Source organism: Carassius auratus, chromosome 5 (assembly GCF_003368295.1).
Source record: "Carassius auratus strain Wakin chromosome 5, ASM336829v1, whole genome shotgun sequence".
In the NCBI taxonomy this organism is placed as follows: domain Eukaryota; kingdom Metazoa; phylum Chordata; class Actinopteri; order Cypriniformes; family Cyprinidae; genus Carassius; species Carassius auratus.
In genome coordinates, this window is record NC_039247.1 from 5,655,780 (window position 1) to 5,676,614 (window position 20,835).

Genomic DNA, 20,835 nt, shown 5'->3' on the forward strand with positions numbered 1-20,835 from the left:
AACTGTAATATTTACAGTAATATAATATTGTGAAAATAAGTAAAATTTTCATGCAGTGCCATAAATACACAATATAATTTATTTTACTACATAAAAAAAAAATCAAGCTAATAATAATAATTAGACATTGAGATGTGCCGATTTGTCCTATAAATAATGTCACAACACCAAAAAGAAGCCTCTATAAAAATAGGCAATATATACAATTGGCTTTATATAAAAATAGACTTTATACAAATATATATATATATATATATATATATATATATATATATATATATATATATATATATATATATATATTTGATTTTGTTGTCAAACACAACCTAGACATGTTTTTGACAGTCTTTGTGAGGTTCACCCACATGTAATCTTTCACTCTTTGTCTTATTTTCAGTCACGTTTTTTTTCTTCACATTTTTGCCAGTATCTCATTCTTATTTCCAGTTCATCTCTTTACATAGCTTCTCACAGCGCCTAAAAGCAAATCCTTGCATTCACATTCATGAAGCATTCATAAAGACCCATCCAAGCAAATAAAACATAAACCGGCTTTCACAAATCAAAAGCCTGAATCGCTTCTGTTCTATTTATTAGAGTTAAGCACCTAGGACATTTAACAGAAAGCCCCTGCGACTGAAGAAACATTTTTATTGATATTTATTGCACACCGCCTGCAGTTTGTTTACCCACAAGACCTTACTTCTTGCTAAAAGGCTTTTACGGAACAGTTTCAACACTGATAAACTAATTAGATGTTATTAAGTAGCTGTGCTCCGTTTTCTTATCATTCATAATTGCGTATGGAGTCAAAACAATGGCAGATAACAATTAAATCTGCTTGGAAAACTAGATGTGCTGCAATGCAAGCCAATCTGAGGATTTAATTGCAGGTTGTATGGATTTACATCTACATGCTGCAATAAGTATCCCAAGTCTTATCAAATGCATTTTAGATAGCTTGGACATTTATGGACGGTTCTTGACTAACTTTACCAGCTCGATCAGAAAGCCCATACTGGTCAATTAGCTTCACAAGCTGAATTTAATCTTAGTTTGTGTCCGATCTGGTCTCACTCTTTCTGAATTTTCATTTGCAGATGTCAAAGGTAACCATAGTAGACCATCATTCAGCCACCGAGTCCTTCATGAAGCACATGGAGAATGAGTACAGAGTGAGGGGAGGCTGCCCGGGTGACTGGGTTTGGATAGTGCCACCCATGTCAAGCAGCATTACACCTGTTTTCCATCAGGAAATGCTCAACTATCGCCTCACACCTTCTTTTGAGTACCAGGTATGTCTTTGTCCAGTTTGCACTGCAGTAATTTCATGATTTTGCTATATTTTCACTTATGAGTATAATCATAAATCTGCATTTTTGTGCCTAACTTATCCATGTTTCCGAGGCAGTTTAGCTTTGTTAATTTGCAAATAGCTAAAACTTCTTTTTGCAGACTTCTAATGGTGACCCAACAAATATTTTAATTCTTAAGCCAGCCTTAAAATGCATGGATGTAATTGCGTTAGGTTTTGTGAACAAGGTGGCATCAATTATGATACATACTTCTTTAGGTTTAAGGAGTCTTTGCAGAATTCTATTACAACTTGATCACATTAACCCTGTAGTTTTTCATAATTAAAATATGTTCTGCTACATTTTCTCGCTCTCTCTTTCTTTCACTGTCCAGCCTGACCCGTGGAACACTCACGTGTGGAAAGGGGTGAATGGGACGCCCACAAAGAAAAGAGCGATTGGATTTAAGAAACTTGCCAAGTGAGTGGGTGATGAGCTTGAGATGTTTTTGCTGTTTGTTTTTGTCTTAAGCACAAAGTACACACTGAGTTTAACCTGTATGGCGGCTGTCTGCAGCGCTCCACATCTTTGCCAGCCTTATGTGGTTATTATAACCCAGTGTCCAGGAACTTCAGCAGGCGGATGTGTTAATGGCTGTTTAAGAGTGCTTTCCACCATATATTCCTCATTATTATGCTAAGAATGGCGTGAGTCTAATTCACTTAATCACACTCGGGTGTAATCAGGTTTCTTTCAGTGTCCCTTCAGCGTTCAGCCTCTGAGCTATTATAGTAATTGCCCGCAGGATATACTGTGAGTAGCTGCGTTTATGTGATTGTGGTCTCGGAAATGAGGGGAAGTGTCTGTCAGTGTGTTAAACTCTCGTTGAGAGATGGTGGAAGAGATCATTTTTAGGTACTCTGATGCACGTTGTCATAACTGATGAGGATTTTAAGTCAAGTTGCCTTTATTCATATAGCTTGGTGTACAATATTGATTGTTTCAAAGCAGCTTCACAGTAATAAACATTGATTTTTTTATCAAATAAAAGTCATACAAACACTTAAATACCTGCAGATAGCAGATTGTATCTCCTTTGTTTAAATGAGGAGCTGGAAGGGAGTGCATTTCAAAATAAGAGTCCTGTGTATTAAATTAAAATGAAAGTCCTGCATTATGCATATTTTTAGCTTGTTTTTATGGGAATTTTAAATAAACAATGAATTGTATTAATTTATTTGAATTTATTGAAATGCAAATTTATTAGATTTTTCTCTGGGCTGCCATCACAGGAAGGAAAGATTAAGCATTGAGGATATAGATTTTTCACTATTATGTCAACAAAATCTAATATTGCTTGGCTTCTAATTCATATGTATTGATATGTTAATACATAAACCGATTTTAGTACATATGTGTATATTTTGACCTTGCAGTTTCCATGTTTTTCAGCTGAATGTGTGCCTGTTATATAAAGTATAAAGTATTCTAAAATGCATGAATTTTGAGATTTTTTAAAATTAATTTTATTTGTCCAGGTCTTAAAAAGCCTTAAATTGGAGTTTGAAAACCCTGTAGCATCATTATTCAGCTCAAATCAGTTCACTGTTGATTCAGTTCTGTTCAATAACTGTGTAAAGTTTATTGATTTAGTGCAGCAATTAATCTTTACTGACATATCCATGTCTGACATGTTTGTGTGTGACGCTTTGTTTGTTGCAGGGCTGTGAAATTCTCCGCCAAACTCATGGGTCAGGCCATGGCCAAGAGGGTCAAAGCAACCATCTTGTTCGCCACAGAAACTGGGAAATCACAGGACTATGCAAAAACACTCTGTGAGATTTTCAAGCATGCATTTGATGCCAAGGTAAGAACGGCAGGCTTACAGAACCACGTATAATAGATTGACATCTGTGTGTGATTCTTAAAACCCTTCCCATCTCCCATTCATCCCGAATGAATGCCTCCAGTGGATTTGCATGTAAACATTGATGTAAACAAAATGACAAAGAAAACTGACGCGAGACACATGTGTGCCCTTGGTTTCATGACCAAAATCTTTCAATTCAAGGCTACAGATTGCAGAGTGAGAAAGCTGTTTTTACACAAAAGCGTGGTATGCGATGGCTTACACATATGCATCTTTTGCCACCATTTCCTTTGCTTCAATACCATCGGCATGCCAAGAATCAACTCACCCAGGCATTGAGCTGTAGGTTAAGATAAGATCCCATTACACTCAAAGCTAAGTTACATATAAAACGAGTATTGAGTGGATCATGTATTTAGCCTTGGGATAGTGGTTAAATGCAAAGTTATTTTTAGAATCTAGCAGAATATTCAATCTTGTTCATGTGCGCTTGTTATTACGTGATTTACATGCAGATGGCGCAGATATACTGCTTCTCTCTCCTCATGTCCTGAAGGCATTTGCCCTGCCACATGCAGCGATGCGTCTTTTCTGTTAATTGTATCATGGCGCATTAACTGCTCATTAGGCACCGTTCGAACTGTTCATTATTTCTACACCCCTTTTGGCAGTACGTCAGGATCAAGAGATAACGTGCCTCCCATTCTTGATGCACATTGTGTGGTTTTCGCACTTGAAAATGTTGCCTAAAACCTCTCCAAACACTGATCTAATATCCAAACTTTTGCTCTAGGTTACAAATGATGGAAGAACCAATCACATCAAAATGGTCATGTCTAGTGGATTAAGCTTTATTTATGTTTTCACAAACAGTATAAATAACTAGATTACATGCATGCTGGTGCAAAAGTGACTATTGTGATCCTTGGGAGTTTTAGGGGGTTGCTTACAGGCCCAAATCAAGAAAGTCCATCCACAAGTACTATATTCTGAGTTCTAGACAAAGCTTGGGCCCCTACTTCAGTTGAAATCAGTATCAGTTTAGTTGTCATAGCTCAAACATATGAGTCGTGTGTAATACTTCTAGTTTGCGAAAGTGTAAATGAAAGCCTCAGCCTTAACTGGTGCTCTGGTAACACTTTAGTATAGGCAACACATTTCACTATTTATTGGTTTTCTGACAAACTCAAAATTTGCTGCTTATTAATAGTAAGTAAAGTAGTTAATTTTAGGTATAGGGTTGGATTAAGGCATCTAAAATATGGTCATGCAGAATAAGGCATTAAGACAAGGGGTGTCAAAATCAAGTCCTGGAGGGCCAGAGCCCTGCTGAGTTCAGTTCCAACCCTGTTCCACTTGATTAGTTGGATCAGGTGTATTTCATTAGGGTTTAATCTAAACTCTGCAGGGCTCTGGCCCTCCAGGAATTGAGTTTGATACCCCTGCATTAAGATTTGCTTTATAAGTGCTAATAAACAACCAAAATTCTAGTAATATGCATGCTAATAAGCAACTAGTTAATAGTGAGAATTGGTACTTAAAATAAAGTTTTACCAGTGCTCCTTAAGTAAATATAAATTTGGTCGTTCGTTTGGTCATATAGTCTCTGTCAGATGGAAACCAAACCCGCTATTCTTTGGGAAATTAGAAAAACTACCCTGTATTTTTTCAAATAATTAACAATGCACTCAAAGTTGGTATTATGGCTTACATATGGTCAGACACTTGCATGTGTCTTTTTATATTATCTTTCTACAAAAGTTCAAATAGAGTAATAAGGATTTTATTGAGTTTCAGATGTATGTGTTTTGTCCGTCATTAGAAGGGCCACGTCCAAGGCCATAAATGCACTGAATTGTTTTCATCAGCTTGTAAAAGCAGACAATAAAGTTGAACCTAATCTAATCTTTTGTAGTCATGTGGGTGCTGAGTTTTTCCTGTTGCTGGATACATTTGGCCAAAATCTCGTTATAAAATATGTAGTATGCAAAGACTATAAGACTATAAGACTAAAACAATCCTCAAATACATAAAACCTTTATAGACATATTTTTAATAAAAATTCAAACAACCAGTTCTTTAGTTACCCTCGCATCATAAGCAGGAAGAGACTATTTCCCTCAAAAGTCTTATTATATGTTTTTTAATAATGGTGCAGTGACATTCTTTGACTCACCCCACTTTATTGTCTATAATAAACAAATTGCATAAAACACCAGAATAGAACTAATGCAACTCTTTCGATGGATGAGGTTGGGACATAGGATCTAATATTATGGACAAGATATAGGAGCACAAGTGAGTTGTGTAATATGTACAATGCTATATTATTTGTTCCTGCAGGTGATGTCCATGGATGAATATGACACGGTCGACTTGGAACACGAGACCCTTGTATTAGCGGTGACAAGTACGTTTGGCAATGGGGACCCTCCTGAAAATGGAGAGGTGAGTTAAGATAGAAGTTTGCTTTAACGCGCTAGTGTTTCAATGAACACATCAATCATTTTTTTGTTTTGAATCAAACTGTCAACACTTCACAACACAAGAGAATTTTCTCATCATGATGATAAAGTACTTCACACACATAGTGTACATTGGAGAACCTGCATTATGCTGGATGGTCCTGGCTGAATTTGTGATTGAGAACATGCGTGGGAAGGGCCAGTAACTTCTCTCCTGTTTTTCTTTTTCCCGTTTTCCGTGCTGCAGAAATTTGGTGCGGCGCTGATGGAGATGAGACATCCCACCACCAGCGTTGAGGACAGAAAGTGAGTGCGTGTGCGCGAGTGGAGATGCAAGCGAGTCATTTTCGTTTCGTCGTCCCACCCATCTGCTTTCCCATAATTCATTTTTTTCTGTGTTTCAGTTCACACACCTACAGAGTCTAACATATATGCAACAGGCACACACATTAACACACAACAACATATATTCTGGAACCATTCACATAAATGTACACAAAGAAACTCTCTCTTTCTGTCTCTCAGGACGTACAAGGTGCGTTTTAACAGCGTCTCTTCATATTCTGATACCCGCAAATCCTCCAGTGACGAACCTGAATCCAAAGCCAACTTTGAGAGCACTGGACCACTTGCTAACGTGAGGTACTGTACTGCCTTTATTTGGAACAAATATGAAACTTAAAAAAAAAAAAACATGTCTGGGTTATTCCATCTAAAAATTTTAATAAATAAACTTTGGACAATTTTTTCAATTTATCAATTATATTTATCAATATCATCCAATATCCATTTATCATAGGTGCTTCAAAAGGTTTTTGCATTAAAAAAAGCACAATTAAGCACATTTCCTCCCAGATTCTCATCGGCAGTCTTACCCATATATATATATGAAGAATGAATGAATGAATGACTGGCTTTAATAACTGATTACAATGGCAGATAAGCAAATAAATAACATATAAATTACATTATAGTAATTCAGGCAAATTCTTAATGGTCCTAAAACAGACCTAAATGTCATATTAATTTTCTTTATGTAAAGTATATTTTCTTTCTTTCTTTTTTTTTGTTTGATGTTTTGATCACTTGTGCCACAAAGCAAAAACTTTTTTAATGCAAAAAAGGCTTAAAATGACTAACTAATACATGATCAATACAAATTATTATGGTAATTTAGGACTATAAAAAATCCACATTTCAACTTAAAACATCTGTCCAGCTGCTGTCGTAAACTTTGAAGTATAATAACTTTGTTGTACAATTAATTTAAAATTAAATCACATTACATTGGCTTAAAACTCTAGTTTTATGTAAAAATAAAGAAAGAAAGAAATAATAAATATTGTTACATTTTGATGTGTTCAATTTATACAAAACATAAACTGACAGGGTTTTTTCAATAAAAAAAAAAAAAAAAAAAGAATTTGATGACGGAAACTTGTTTATATGATATTTTCTTATATGCTTTTTTTTTATGTATTTGGTTTCTTCCGGTGTCTTGGTAGTCCCCCATGCTAAAATTGAAGTTCATCAACTACTTTAAAACTAAATATACAAAGAGCAGAAGAACAGCGAACAACCATCTAAAAGAAGTTTAGTTTGAAAAGAAATTCAATCAAAAGAAATTTCACACTTTTTGCAAACCAGCTTTGACTTGTGAGCTTTGCACATATGCGTAATCTCCCCTCTGGCCTTGAATTTGATCTTTTTTAGTTTTCATAGTTTCAGGATCAAAGCTCATAGCCTCTGGTCTGTTGTCCACAACCATCCCACTCTCTTAATATGCATCATTTTGTAGATCCAGTACATCTATTTGTTTGTGTTCATGTGGTTCTGGTGTTTTCAACACTGTTTCTCCCATGTAGATTCTCTGTGTTTGGCCTTGGCTCTCGGGCATACCCACACTTCTGTGCGTTTGCCCACGCGGTGGACACGCTGTTCGAAGAGCTTGGTGGGGAGCGAATCCTGCGCATGGGAGAGGGAGATGAACTCTGCGGCCAAGAGGAATCTTTCAGAACATGGGCCAAGAAGGTCTTTAAGGTACTGCCATAAGCGAGCAGTGGGCTACAGTCACTACTTTGCTTGTTTTATTTTTTTATTTTATATATACTGTATCTATATATATATATATATATATATATATATACTGTATCTATATGTATATGTGTTTATATGTATATGTTCAGCATATAATTTTGTAACAAAATGAGTAAATAACTATAATATTAAAAAGCCATTTATTTGGTATAGTCAGATTGATTCAGGTGTACTGTATTATTTTTACATTAAAAAAAGCTAATTTAGATTTGTTTTTGTTTTTTTAATGTAGACATTTAAAGCCTAAAAATAATTGCAGTGAACTGTATATTTACTGCACATGTACTTTTTTTATTACTGTTATTATTCTTTTAATTGAGACATTTTTACTTTTACTGTGAATATTTATAGTACTGCACGTGTAATATTTATTTATTTAAACATTTTAATCTTAAAAATATCTACAATGTTCATGTATGTTACTGCATCTATACTTTGTTATCTTTTTTTACATTTTTAATGTAGACATTTTTAAGCCTAAAAAAAGTATTGGACAGCGCTTATATTTATGATTTAGCGTCTCAAAATGTTGTTAATAATTGTGTTTTATCCTTTTTAACCCAGGCTGCATGTGACGTTTTCTGTGTTGGCGACGATGTTAGTATTGAGAAAGCGAACAATTCCTTGATTAGCAACGATCGTAGCTGGAAGAAAAGCAAGTTCCGGATGACATACACAGCGGAGGCACCAACACTAACGCAAGGTACATTGCTGCTCTAATACCTTCCATTCATCAAGGAATGACTCATCGTTTCAGAAAACCAGTAAGCTTTTATCAAATGTAATGATACTTAAAGTCTACCCTTGTGAATGGTGAAGCTTTTTTTATCGCCTCAAAGTTTATGAAGCATGCCAATTGAGTCTTGAAGGGCCTGCCATTTTAGTGGCTCATTAGCTTGATATGCATTGTCTCAGCGCTGTGTTCGCATTACCCAGAGGATTGTAAACACTTCTTTATTCAGTTAATGAAAGTGTAAACAATGCATTTAGGGCTTCCAAGCATGATTTCCAATGTCACAGACTTTTTACTGTTTAATCTAAAGTTCTCAAAATTATCTTGAAATGGGCAGCTCAGCGATATCTTCAGTTTTATAGCAAATCAAGTTGTAGGGAATTTAAATTGCCTTTTGATGTTTTATATGCTCTAATTTCACACAGCACATCTTTAACTGTTGATTGGTTTTTGTGTCCACTCTCAGCGCTTTACAGCGTCCATAAGAGGAAAGTTTATGGGGCCAAATTTCTGATGAGACAGAACCTACAAAGTCGCAGATCGATGTATGTCTTGCTAATATTCTTTCTGATTTCTAATTGTGTGTGTGTATGTGTGTGTATATAGACGCACACACAATGGCTGCTTTATTAGGTACACATGTTCATTTGCTTGGAAACACACATTGCTAATCTGCCAGTCACATTACAGCAATGCATTTTATCCTCTAGATGTGGTGAAAACGACTTGCTGTAGTTTAAACCGAGCATCAGAATAGGGAAGTTAGGGGATTTAAGTGACTTTGAACGTGGAATGGTTGTTGGTGCCAGACGGGCTGGTCTGAGTGTTTCAAAAACTGATGAGCTACAGCAGCAGAAGACCACAGCTAAGAACAGGAAACGGAGGCTACAATTCTCACTGGCTCACCAAAATTGGACAATAGAAGATTGGAAAAGCATTGCCTGGTCTGATGAATACATTGTACCCATCTTCTGATGGCTACTTCCAGCAGGATAATGCACCGTGTCACAAAGCTCAAATCATCTCAGACTGGTGTCCTGAACATGACAATGAGTTCACTTTACTCAGATGGCCTCCACAGTCACCAGATCTAAATCCAATAGAGCAGCTTTGGGATGTGGTGGAATGGGAGATTCACATCATGGATGAACAGCTGAGAAATCTGCAGCAACTGTGTGAAGCTATCCTGTCAAAATTTGAGGAATGTTTCTAGCACTTTGTTGAATCTATACCACGAAAAATGAAGGCAGTTCTGAAGGTAAAAGGAGGCCCAACCCGGTACTAGCAAGGTGTACCTAATAAAGTGGCCAGTGTGTGTGTGTGTGTGTATATATATATGTATGTATATGTATATGAGTGTATATATATATATATATATATATATATATATATTAGGGGTGTAACGATACGCGTATTCGTATTGAACCGTTCGGTACGACGCTTTCGGTTCGGTATGCGGTACGCATTATGTATACCGAACGGTTCGTTGGAGTAATTAATTATATTTGGAAAAAAAAAAAAAAGAGAGAGAAAGAAATATAATGATATGCGTTCAACAAGGTAGCCCAATAACCCAAACAACGTAACAGGCAACGCCCCTGACACTCCCGAAGAAGAAAAAAACACCATCTTATATGTTTATGTTAGGCTACTCAGCAGGCGCTCGCTCACTCAGTACACGCTGAAGGCTCGTTGCAAAATAGCCAATGCGTTTAACAGACTAGAAATGAGAAGATCCTCCAATAACCAACAGGTCTGGTGTTTGGGTGCACTTTGAATTCCCTTTAAGCTATAATGGTGATGGCAAGAGAGTGGTGGATAAAAAAACAACGGTATGTCGCATCTGCAACATGACAGGGTACACCAGCGGGATTAAAAAAAAAAAAAAAAAAAAAAAAACAGCGGGAATATCTGGGATATATGCGTCAGTACTATCTGGGAAAAGACGAAAAAAAGGAGAAACATTCACGCAGCAAACTATCCCTGCAGCATTTAGACACTAGGGAATCCAACCCAAACACCAGACCTGTTGGTTATTTTAGGATCTTATATTTCTGGTCTGTTAAATGCATTAGACATTTTGCAACGAGCCTTCAGCGCGTGCTGAGTGAGCGAGCGCCTTAGGGGCCGTTCACATATCGTGCCTAAAAACGCATGGAAAACGCTAAGCGCGTCTTTCTCCTCCTTTCCAAAGCGCTCGGGCAGAAGCGCTCATGAGGCGTCTGTCTTTGCTAAGCAACAATGACGTGCTCTCTCCATGAGACGCGGAAATTTCAGCGAAGGATAAATGGATTTGCAGCTCTAAAAATCGCTTGCAGTAGCTCTGCTACTGAATTTATTTTAAAATTGCAATCCATATACAACTATGATCAGCTGTTCATTCATCTTGGCTGAGCTCTCAACGTTGTTATGGGAAAGGATGAAGCTGATTGGTTGGTTCTTGTCACATGACCCGCGGTGCGCTTGCGGCATTCTGAAAAGTTGAGATGTTTTTACATTTTGCTGTATCTAAAACGTATCGAACCGAACCGTGACATCAGTGTATCGTATCGAACCGAACCGTGAATTTTGTGAACCTTTACACCCCTAATATATATATATATATATATATATATAATGTGTATGTATATATATATGTATGTGTGTATATATAAAAATATCTGTGTGTATTAAACAGAAAACTGAGCTGACTAGAACTGTTTTGAACTGACTAGAATGGTTTCATATTACCATGTTTTCTTTGTCTACCAGCCGATCCACTATATTTGTGCGCCTTGATGCCAACAACCACGAGAGCCTGAAATACTTGCCTGGCGACCATTTAGGCGTCTTCCCTGGCAACAACGAAGTTCTAGTTACGACTCTTATCGAGAAACTGGAGGATGCACCACCTATCAATCAAATTGTGAAAGTCGAGTTCTTGGATGAACGAAACACAGCATTGGGTAATGATGTGAATGTTACACTCATCATAACATTTGCATACGGAATTTCGATTATTATTATATTGTAAAACACACCCTTTAAAAATCACAACAACTTGATATATGCTAAAGAATGAATTCAGGATTTATCTGCTTTGGCTTCATTGAAACAATTTTAGATTTTTGTTTCTTACGGTCAGTACTAATAGGGCTGTGAATGAACATGGATGGAGCAAACATTTTCAGAAATATCTCACCTGGTACTTTTAACAATATAATTGCAGTTTTTTTGCCTGTGGTTCCGAAGGATGTACCTTTTTGATATTTCTTTATGGTGTTAAAGACACTGCATCTCTTTTTTGCAGAGCTGTACATGTTTGATAATACTGACAGGAAATGTACAGTCTTTTCAGTTTTAATGACAGGACCTACTTGTCTTTTAAAAAGATTAGCTAAAGTGAGATTGAGAAATATGTCAGGATGAACAGAGGGAAAATGAGGTTGCTGCAACTCTTTCTCCTGCATCTGACAATCATTACAGATGTGGTCTCATTGAAACCTGCATTATTGTGAACAAAAGAGGTATTTTAACAAAAGTAGATGCCTTGGGCGCATTATCAGCGTACAGTTCACCCAAAAATAAAAACTCATTATTTACTCATCCGCATGTCATTCCAAACCCATATGACTGACTTTCTTGTACCATGGGATACAAATCAGAAGCTCATTATCTTCTGCAGGTGTGATTAGTAACTGGACGGATGAGTGTCGTATTCCTCCCTGTACCATCTATCAGGCTTTCAAATACTTCCTGGATATAACCACCCCTCCGACTCCCCTACTACTGCAACAGTTTGCTCCTCTAGCGACTAATGAGAAACAGAGAAATAGACTAGAGGTGCTCAGCAAGGTAAGAAAACACTGAATAACTGCACACACTCATGCATTTCCCTTATTATCTGGTAAGACATTTATTTGTATCAATATAAGCCGTGCTAAAGTAATGATCTAAGACCCATTTTCACCCACTACTTTCTTTTATGACAAAAGATGTCACGTCGCCACATGCGTCCCTGCCTTTTCCGCCTCAAATCAGCAGTAATTTTCTCAGTTTGATAACTTATTAGCTCTGAAAATCAACCCCCTCCTCCCTACTTCCTTTTTTTCCTCCCTCCCGTGCCAGTTTATTCTCTCTCACACAAGCTTCTCAGTGTCAACACCAAGACATGGAAATATTTCTCTTTCATTGCCTCCCACTGAAACGCTCTTTAATGTTGATAAAAAATGGCTGCTTAGTTAGTGAGCCATCCTTTCTGGTTCAGATGATTCTGATGAAGGAATGGATCGAGCGAGAGGAGAAAGACAGAGGGACATTGACACATTCTTTCAGCATTCACATCAGTGAGGATGGCAACTCCCCACAGTTTCTCTCTGCCTGTATAAAATTATACTTTTGTATATTTAAAGTGCTGTATTCAATAGTTTGGGGTAAGTAAGGTTTTAAAAAAAAATTTTTTAAGTATCTTATGCTCACCAAGGCTTCATTTATTTAATCTATAAAAAAAAACTGTAATATTGTGAAATTTATTACAATTCAAAATGTTTTCTATTTGAATATATATATATATATATATATATATATATATATATATATATATATATATATATATATATATATATATATATATAAAAGAATTTTCAGCTCCAGTCTTCAGTGTCACTTGATCTTTCAGAAATGTATCTATTTTGCTGATTTGTTCTCAAGAAATTCATAATTGAAAACAGTTGATATTTTAATGGAAACCGTGAAACATTTTATTTCAGGATTCTTTAATGAATAGAAAATGTAAAAGACCAGCATTTATTTGAAATGGAAATATTTTGCAACATTATAAATGTCTTTACGGTCTCTTTTGACCAAGTACCAATTTCTAAAATTCAGCTTCATCAGCTTTTCAGATTAACATCCATAAAGTTCCTTGCCATTGAGTTTTCTGTGAAGCAGTCACAGTAAGGTAGTAATGGTAGTGTTTTGTTTTTCTTGAAGCAAATAGTCTATATGGTGAACAAATTGTCCGAAAAATGAAGTACTGTAAAGTATGTGATTTGCACGCCGCTGTATATTCTAGTCTTTTGAAACCATGATAGTCTAGTAAACACAACGATTAGAAGTATACAGTCTCTGTAAACTGCAGTTGTTGGTTCCTTTTTTGTAGCGTTGTTGAATGAGAAAGAACAGCCTGGACATTGTGCTAGATAACCTTTTGTATTGGAAAAATGCAGTGCCATGATACTGAGTCGATGGTGACAGAATTTTCCCTTTTAAGGAGAGATCTGAAAATATCTCTCTGGCTTCGTTTTACAATCACATGACTAACGCATTTAAGCAAATTTGAGTGTTGACAGGTTTGTTCTTTTTTTTTTTTTTTTTTTACTAGATTACCTAGAAGGTGCATACAGAATGTTTTAAGCCATTGCCATTCATCCAGAGTGTACGTGCCAAACCAGAGCTACTGGGAACTTAATGATGTAATCTGCTTCATTCTGTGTCTCCTCAGGGTTTGCAGGAGTATGAGGAGTGGAAGTGGTATAATAATCCCAGCATTGTGGAGGTGTTGGAGGAGTTCCCATCCCTCCAGATCCCCTCCACCCTTCTCTTGACCCAGCTACCCCTCATACAGGCACGATACTACTCCATCAGCTCCTCTCCAGACCTCCATCCAGGAGAGATACACCTCACTGTGGCAGTGGTGTCCTATCGGCCCAGAGGTAAAAAAATAAATAAAACATAGATTCCTAAGGCATTGCTCTTTGATAGCTCTTAATAGTACTTTTAGTTATGTCCCATTAAATAATGACTGTAAACAAAGACTGTAAAGATGCTAAAGTAAAAACCTAATTGGTAACTGTAATTTACATTACACCATATATGGGAAAAAAACATGTATCATCATGTAATTTTACTGTAAAATACTGTCACTTTTAACATAATATAGATAAATTGAATAAAGACCTAAGATTACCTGTTAGATTTATCCCAAAATGAATTATAGTTTCCTCCAGATCCCCTCCACCTTCTCTTGACCCAGCTACCCTCATACAGGCACGATACTACTCCATCAGCTCTCCAGGAGAGATACACCTCACTGTGGCAGTGGTGTGTCCTATCGCCAGAGAGTAAAAAAATAAAATAAAACATAGATTCCTAAGGCATTGCTCTTTGATAGCTTTAATAGTACTTTTAGTTATGTCCATAAAATAATGACTGTAAACAAAGACTGTAAAGATGCTAAAGTAAAAACCTAATTGGTAACTGTAATTTACATTACACCATATATGGAGAAAAAAACATGTATCATATGTAATTTTACTGTAAAATACTGTCACTTTTAACATAATATAGATAAATTGAATAAAGACCTAAGATTACCTGTTAGATTTATCCAAAATGAATTATATTTTGTTTAACCCCTAAAGAGACATCAGAGCCAGTGACAAATGTCAGAAGGACTAGCCAAGTCGAGACTGCTCTCATCGGTAAACATGAGCACTGATCGCGTGGAGCTGATAATCTCAGATATTGGTGAATCGCATTTGTAAATGGGCACTGTCTTTATAAATAAATTGAGTTTTAAACTACTACATTCTTGCCTGAAATACTTTTAAAACTACATTTCATGCCACAATAACAGTTATATTTTTGAAAATAATCCAAATAAATGGTGTTTGAAATCACAGTGCTGCGTAAAAACTCAACCAATCAGCATGTTTAGCACCCAAGTCCCGCCCCCGAAAGTTCCAAACTTTTTAAAAAGTTCTACCTCGTGGGCAGTTTTTTTTTTTTTTTTTTACTCGGAACTTTATATAGATCCTGGTTCCTGCAGTGGAAACACACAGAGTACCAGCCCAAAGTCCTCAGTTCCTGGTTAAAGTTCCAGCAGTGGAAACGTGGCTATATTTACTGTTGTTACTGAATTTTTATCTAATAAATGTAGCCTTGGTGAACACAATATACTTAACCACAAACTTAGTAGTATTTTTTCTTCATTTTGCTTTATTTGCTTGATCAGTATGCAGAGGTGATGGTCACCGGAGACAAATTTGAGATGCTGATTGTACCAGGTGCTATTGGTAATGCGTCTCTGCTCATCACTTAAACACCAGATGGTTTAAAGCAGGTGTAAACAGAAACGGATGCTGTGTTTAACCAATGCAATCCACTTAACGGTGTTAAAAACGTTTCCAGTGCTTCTGTCACTCGTCTCAAACTGTGAGAGTCACACTAAACAGCCTCCACTTTCAACAGTTACAATGACATACGGCCCGAAAACTCCAATTTCCCCAACAGCGGTATGGTGTGAATAATTGGGTGCTTAATACGAGACTATGAACTTAATTAACAATTTGACTGAAGTGCCTAATGAATTGTGGATTGTTGGAAGAGAAACCGGGCTGGTTGTCGGTGGTATTTGTCTGATTCTGACTGTTCGTCTAATAACTGCTCATTTATTTTAAAGATAGGGAGTACATAAAAATGTAATTATCAAATTAATTCTAGATCTGCTTATTTGTTGTTAAGCCTTTCTAGTTAACATGCGCAAAACTGTGATCCAATTTCTCTTCCACATTTTAAATGCATTGTAAACGTGTAATTATGTGCATAATGGTGTGATTGCTGATAAAATATAGCAATTTCACTCCATTTGAAGCAAGTGATGTCAGCCCTGTAAAGTCCTAAATTGTTAAGTGTTAGATCGGTGTCAGAGGGTGTCAGCTTAAAGGATTGTGTGTTTTATTCTGGCTAGATGGAGAAGGTCCCATACATCATGGAGTGTGTTCCTCCTGGCTCAATAGCTTGGAAGAAGGTGATACAGTGCCGTGCTTTGTCAGAGGGTAAAGCATTTCTATACTTCTCAAATATGTCCACTAATGGTAGTTTTCTTGTGGACTTGATTTAAATCAAATGATTTTCTGTATTTTCTGTTTCAGGGCTCCAACGTTCCGAATGCCAAAAGACAGCCAGGTTCCATGTATTCTGATTGGTCCAGGCACTGGAATTGCTCCATTCAGAAGCTTCTGGCAACAGAGACTGTATGATATTGAAAACAAGGGTGGGTTTTTGGTTGCATCTGAATGTAAATCGTGCATTTAAATTAACCGTTCGGAGAAAGGAAAGCATATTTTGTTTGATTAATTTGTTACCAAATACATTTATAAGTGTTTTTGTAGAGTTACATAAAAATGTGTGTATCCATCCATCCATGTATAGTTTTTATTTTGTCATTTGAACTTTTACAAACTCAAATTTAAATGACTAATTAAAATTTTCACTTTTTGTGGAATAAAATGAATATTTTAAGCTGTTAAAATATCTAATTTAAGCTTTTATTTTGTTTATTCATGTAATTTATTGTAATTTAAATGGTACATTTGTTTATTAATTGAACATTTGTATAATTAACATTATAACATATACTTTAAGTAACATACTTTGGCATTTGTCATTGAGTTAAATCTTAATTTTGCCATGTTTTATTTAATCAGGAATTAAGGTATGCCCCATGATCTTGGTTTTCGGCTGTCGGCAGTCACAGATTGACCACATTTACAAGGAAGAGACCATCCAGGCCAAGAACAAGGAAGTGTTTAAAGAGCTTTACACGGCATACTCCAGAGAGCCTGGGAAACCAAAGGTTCGAATATAATGCCTTGGCAAATATTAGTGAGGATATTTAAAATCCATTTATACTCCAGCATTAGTGAGGATTTAGCTAGCTGCTCATGTTGATCATAGAGACTAATGGGAAAATAAAAAAGGAACTTTTTGAAGTCTTTGATTTTCAAATTCAAAATTATTTTTTTATAAATTCACAGAGCAAGGCAAAGCATTTCTGACTGATCAAATAACAGTGGAACTACGCCTTGTGGCTCTTAGATATGTTTATCCCTTTACCTCATAATTCTTCCTTTTTTTCCTCTCAGAAATACGTCCAGGATGTGCTTCGCGAGCAGCTGTCGGAAACGGTGTACAAGTATCTGAGAGAAGAAGGTGGACACATCTACGTCTGTGGAGATGTCACCATGGCTGGAGACGTACTGAAAACAGTCCAGCAGATCTTTAAACTGCATGGAAACATGTCTCTGGAAGATGCTGGCTTCTATATCAGTAAACTAAGGGTTAGATCACACTTTTTCATAACTTTATACTGTAGTTGGTTGTGGTGCTATTCGGCCATTAATTTAAAACTGACCTTATATATATTACATATAATTTTATATATATATCAACATTATATATAAATCAACATTATATATAATTTATTTGAATGAAATTTTTTGACATTTATATTTAGCATTTTATGAGTAATCAACACTTCATCAGCAAAACTAAGAGTTAGATCACACTTTTTCCCCAAACCTCATACTGTAGTTAATGGTGCTATTCATTTAAAACTCTCTCTGCGTAAGCAAAGGTAAATCAAGTACAAGGTCATCAAATAAGTTTTTTTTTTTTTTTAATTAATAAAATTTTATTTTTACATTTTTTCTATTTATTATTTAATTATTAATTGATAAGTTATCAGCAAAACAAAGAGCTGTATCCCACTTTTTCTCAAACATTATAATAAAGCATATAGCGTTAGTTCTGGCAGGTCAAGTGAGTCAAGCTTGCATCGGCTCACTCTCAGCTTATCCACATCTACCTGGAGGAATATGGCGCCTATCACGGCATTCCTATATATATTCTATTGAGTAATATTCAACAGCTTTATCATTTAGTCAAGAGCAAATCACCCTCCTCCATCCCCAACTCCTCCTTTTGCCACAGTCAGTACTAGTCTTTCTGATATTCTTTGTTGAATTAGACTCCTTTTTATCTTGACTCCTTTTAACTTGAACACTTAAATATTATTAAGAACATTAATGATATCTGCTTTGTTCCTTTTTGTTTACCCTGGGGTCAGTTCATGACAGGCTGCATGGATGGGCAGGGAGTTTTTTTGCCCAGAAAAGAACCATACCGCCAAATCCAAACCGCATGCCAAATGTCAATCATTTTGACAATAGTAGCCCTGACAGAACTATAGTTAGTGGTGCTTTCTGGTCATCAGAGTTGTTCCAGTTACTTTTCCAGACTGTTTTCTCCTTTTTCTCATTGTAGGATGAGCATCGATACCACGAGGACATTTTCGGTGTTACCCTGCGCACTTACGAGGTCACCAACCGTCTAAGGTCGGAGTCTATTGCATTCATCGAAGAGAGCAAGAAAGACACAGATGAGTAAGTCCTGTTTGTTTGTTTTCCATCCATACTCCTCTCTCCTTGAGTCGCCTTGGGTTATCCGGGCTTGTAGGAGGACCTTGCGCTGTGTAGATTACTGTAGATACAGCCTCTGGACCAGCATCACTGAATGCCTGCTGTAACCATAGAGACGGAGGCTGAGAAGAGGCTGCAGCGTAACAGGATTAGTGAGAAGAGAGTGGCTGTGCTATTCTCTGTTTGTGCTCTCACAGATAAGAGCTTGTTCATCGCACACTCGCTGTGAGATTGGAGGGAGGGAGAAGTGCTCTAAGCGTAGTGTGCGCTTAACTGGCCTTTTTGCTGGATGGCCACCATAGTTTCTTTGAGAGGTGTCACTTATTTTGATGTTTTATGATGAAAGTCCTTGTGTTGGAGGACGAGAGCTACCTAACGGTCCCTTGCCATGTGTCATCTGGCACTCTGGATAGTGGGCAATACTGAATAAATATAACGAGATAATTAAATATTGTCATGAAATGTTGCAATGAATTCATAATGTTACAATGAAATGTGAGCTTAATTACGTACATTAAATATAAAAGGGTTTTATTTTTTAGCTGTCAATTGCTTACTATTTCTAATGGAATTAGTTACATGATATGCGGATTGATTAATCAATTTAATTGCAATTACATCCCACATTTACTTGCGTAAAATGGAAAGATGGCATGAAATATGAAATACACTATTGTGCATAAATCTTGGGTTGGTAATGTTTTCAAAAAAAGTTTTTGAAAGAAGTCTCTTATGCTCACCGAGGCTATATTTATTTGATAGTAATATCTAGTAAAAGCAGTTAGTTTTTATATAGGCTAACTGTTTTCAATTTGAATATATTTTAAAATATAATTTATTCCTGTGGTGGCAAAGCTGATTTTTTTTGTCCTCTCTTTGTATCTTCTTTAATCTTTTTTTTTTTTTTTTTTTTTTCAGGGTGTTTTGCTCATAGTTGCATTTTCCGCCCATATCGCTGGTTTTTGTTCATGCTCCAATCAGCCAACCAGAAGCATGATGGGACACCAACCGTGATTCACGAAAACTGTGCCAAGTTTGTCTGTTGAAAATTCTTCTTTTCTTTTTTTTAAATGGAACATTTCATTTTCTTTGCTAGGTCTTGTTTGATGTGCATCTTTATGGTCAAAATCTGCATTAATACAAGTACCTTTCACTTGAATTTCTGAATGCACTTTTTTTATGTGTCTTATTGCTTTGTCCTGAATAATGGACTGCGTGCACTTGACATGCCCTTCCTTTTTTTTTTCTTTTTTTTTTTCGTGTAAGCAAGATCAGTGGCTTTCCTCATGTGCAAACATGCATAAATATTGACTTTACTATTAAGAGGTGAGACGTTTTTGGTTAGATTAGCGAGTCTCGGGGGTTATTGTGCACATTTTGGTGAAAGACCAAGTTTCTATCCATGCTAAAAAGAGAGGATCTGCTAGTATTTACAAAAAGTGAGTCTCTTTAAAAGAACCAAACATGGACTAGTTCACTCTGTCCTTGGCCTTAAAAGTGGATACAGTAGGTTATAATAATATTGAATATAAGATGATGCAAGAAACAAAAATGGCTTTTTTTTTTTTTTTTTTTTTTTTTTTTTTACATGTGAAAAGAATTAGTGGACGACTGAGAATTGATATGTCAGCATTTCCATGTACAAAACCATGCTCTGTATATTATCACTTCTAAATGAAACACACACCGCTAATTAATGGCACACTGGTTACCATGCATCTGAACGTGCTGAAGAGTCATAAGATATGGTTAGATATCCCCCCGAGGCTAGCCGTAAGCATCTGTCTTGTTAACAACTAGCCCTCAATATAGAATGAATTATAATGGAATTTAAGTAAAATAATTATTCTTTCGGTTATTATTATTTTCTGATACACCATTTAAAAATACACACAACTAGATAAAGTGGCTTTACTATTGATCAAACTATGATGAGACCACCTTTCAATATGCATTTATCTCAAGCTAACCATAAGAAAAGGCTTTTCAGGAGACTGAAAAATCTGTCTAGGCTGGTTCTTTTATGAAACATCCTTGAAAAGCTGATGAAAATGAAAGAGGTGATGGACCTGCTTTGCTTTATTATACTTCCACTATATCCCTTCTTCCCTGTTTCTCCGAGACATGGCTGTGA

General features: G+C 36.2%; 1 protein-coding gene across 1 annotated transcript in view; it reads left to right on the plus strand.

Moving 5' to 3' along the window:
- Positions 1-20,835, plus strand: part of nos1 (nitric oxide synthase 1 (neuronal)) — a 41,734-nt gene that overhangs the window by 19,976 nt on the left and 923 nt on the right. Inside the window, exons 12-29 of the mRNA XM_026245311.1 lie at positions 1,101-1,295; positions 1,690-1,775; positions 3,018-3,162; positions 5,509-5,613; positions 5,878-5,936; positions 6,156-6,272; positions 7,496-7,670; positions 8,292-8,430; positions 8,927-9,005; positions 11,212-11,405; positions 12,125-12,294; positions 13,943-14,153; positions 16,190-16,277; positions 16,374-16,495; positions 16,929-17,077; positions 17,367-17,561; positions 18,547-18,665; positions 19,620-20,835. The exon at positions 19,620-20,835 is cut by the window's right edge and continues 923 nt beyond it. Coding sequence (XP_026101096.1) covers positions 1,101-1,295; positions 1,690-1,775; positions 3,018-3,162; positions 5,509-5,613; positions 5,878-5,936; positions 6,156-6,272; positions 7,496-7,670; positions 8,292-8,430; positions 8,927-9,005; positions 11,212-11,405; positions 12,125-12,294; positions 13,943-14,153; positions 16,190-16,277; positions 16,374-16,495; positions 16,929-17,077; positions 17,367-17,561; positions 18,547-18,665; positions 19,620-19,635 — 2,364 coding nt within the window. The 3' untranslated portion in view covers positions 19,636-20,835. The remainder of the gene's footprint in view (positions 1-1,100; positions 1,296-1,689; positions 1,776-3,017; positions 3,163-5,508; positions 5,614-5,877; positions 5,937-6,155; positions 6,273-7,495; positions 7,671-8,291; positions 8,431-8,926; positions 9,006-11,211; positions 11,406-12,124; positions 12,295-13,942; positions 14,154-16,189; positions 16,278-16,373; positions 16,496-16,928; positions 17,078-17,366; positions 17,562-18,546; positions 18,666-19,619) is intronic.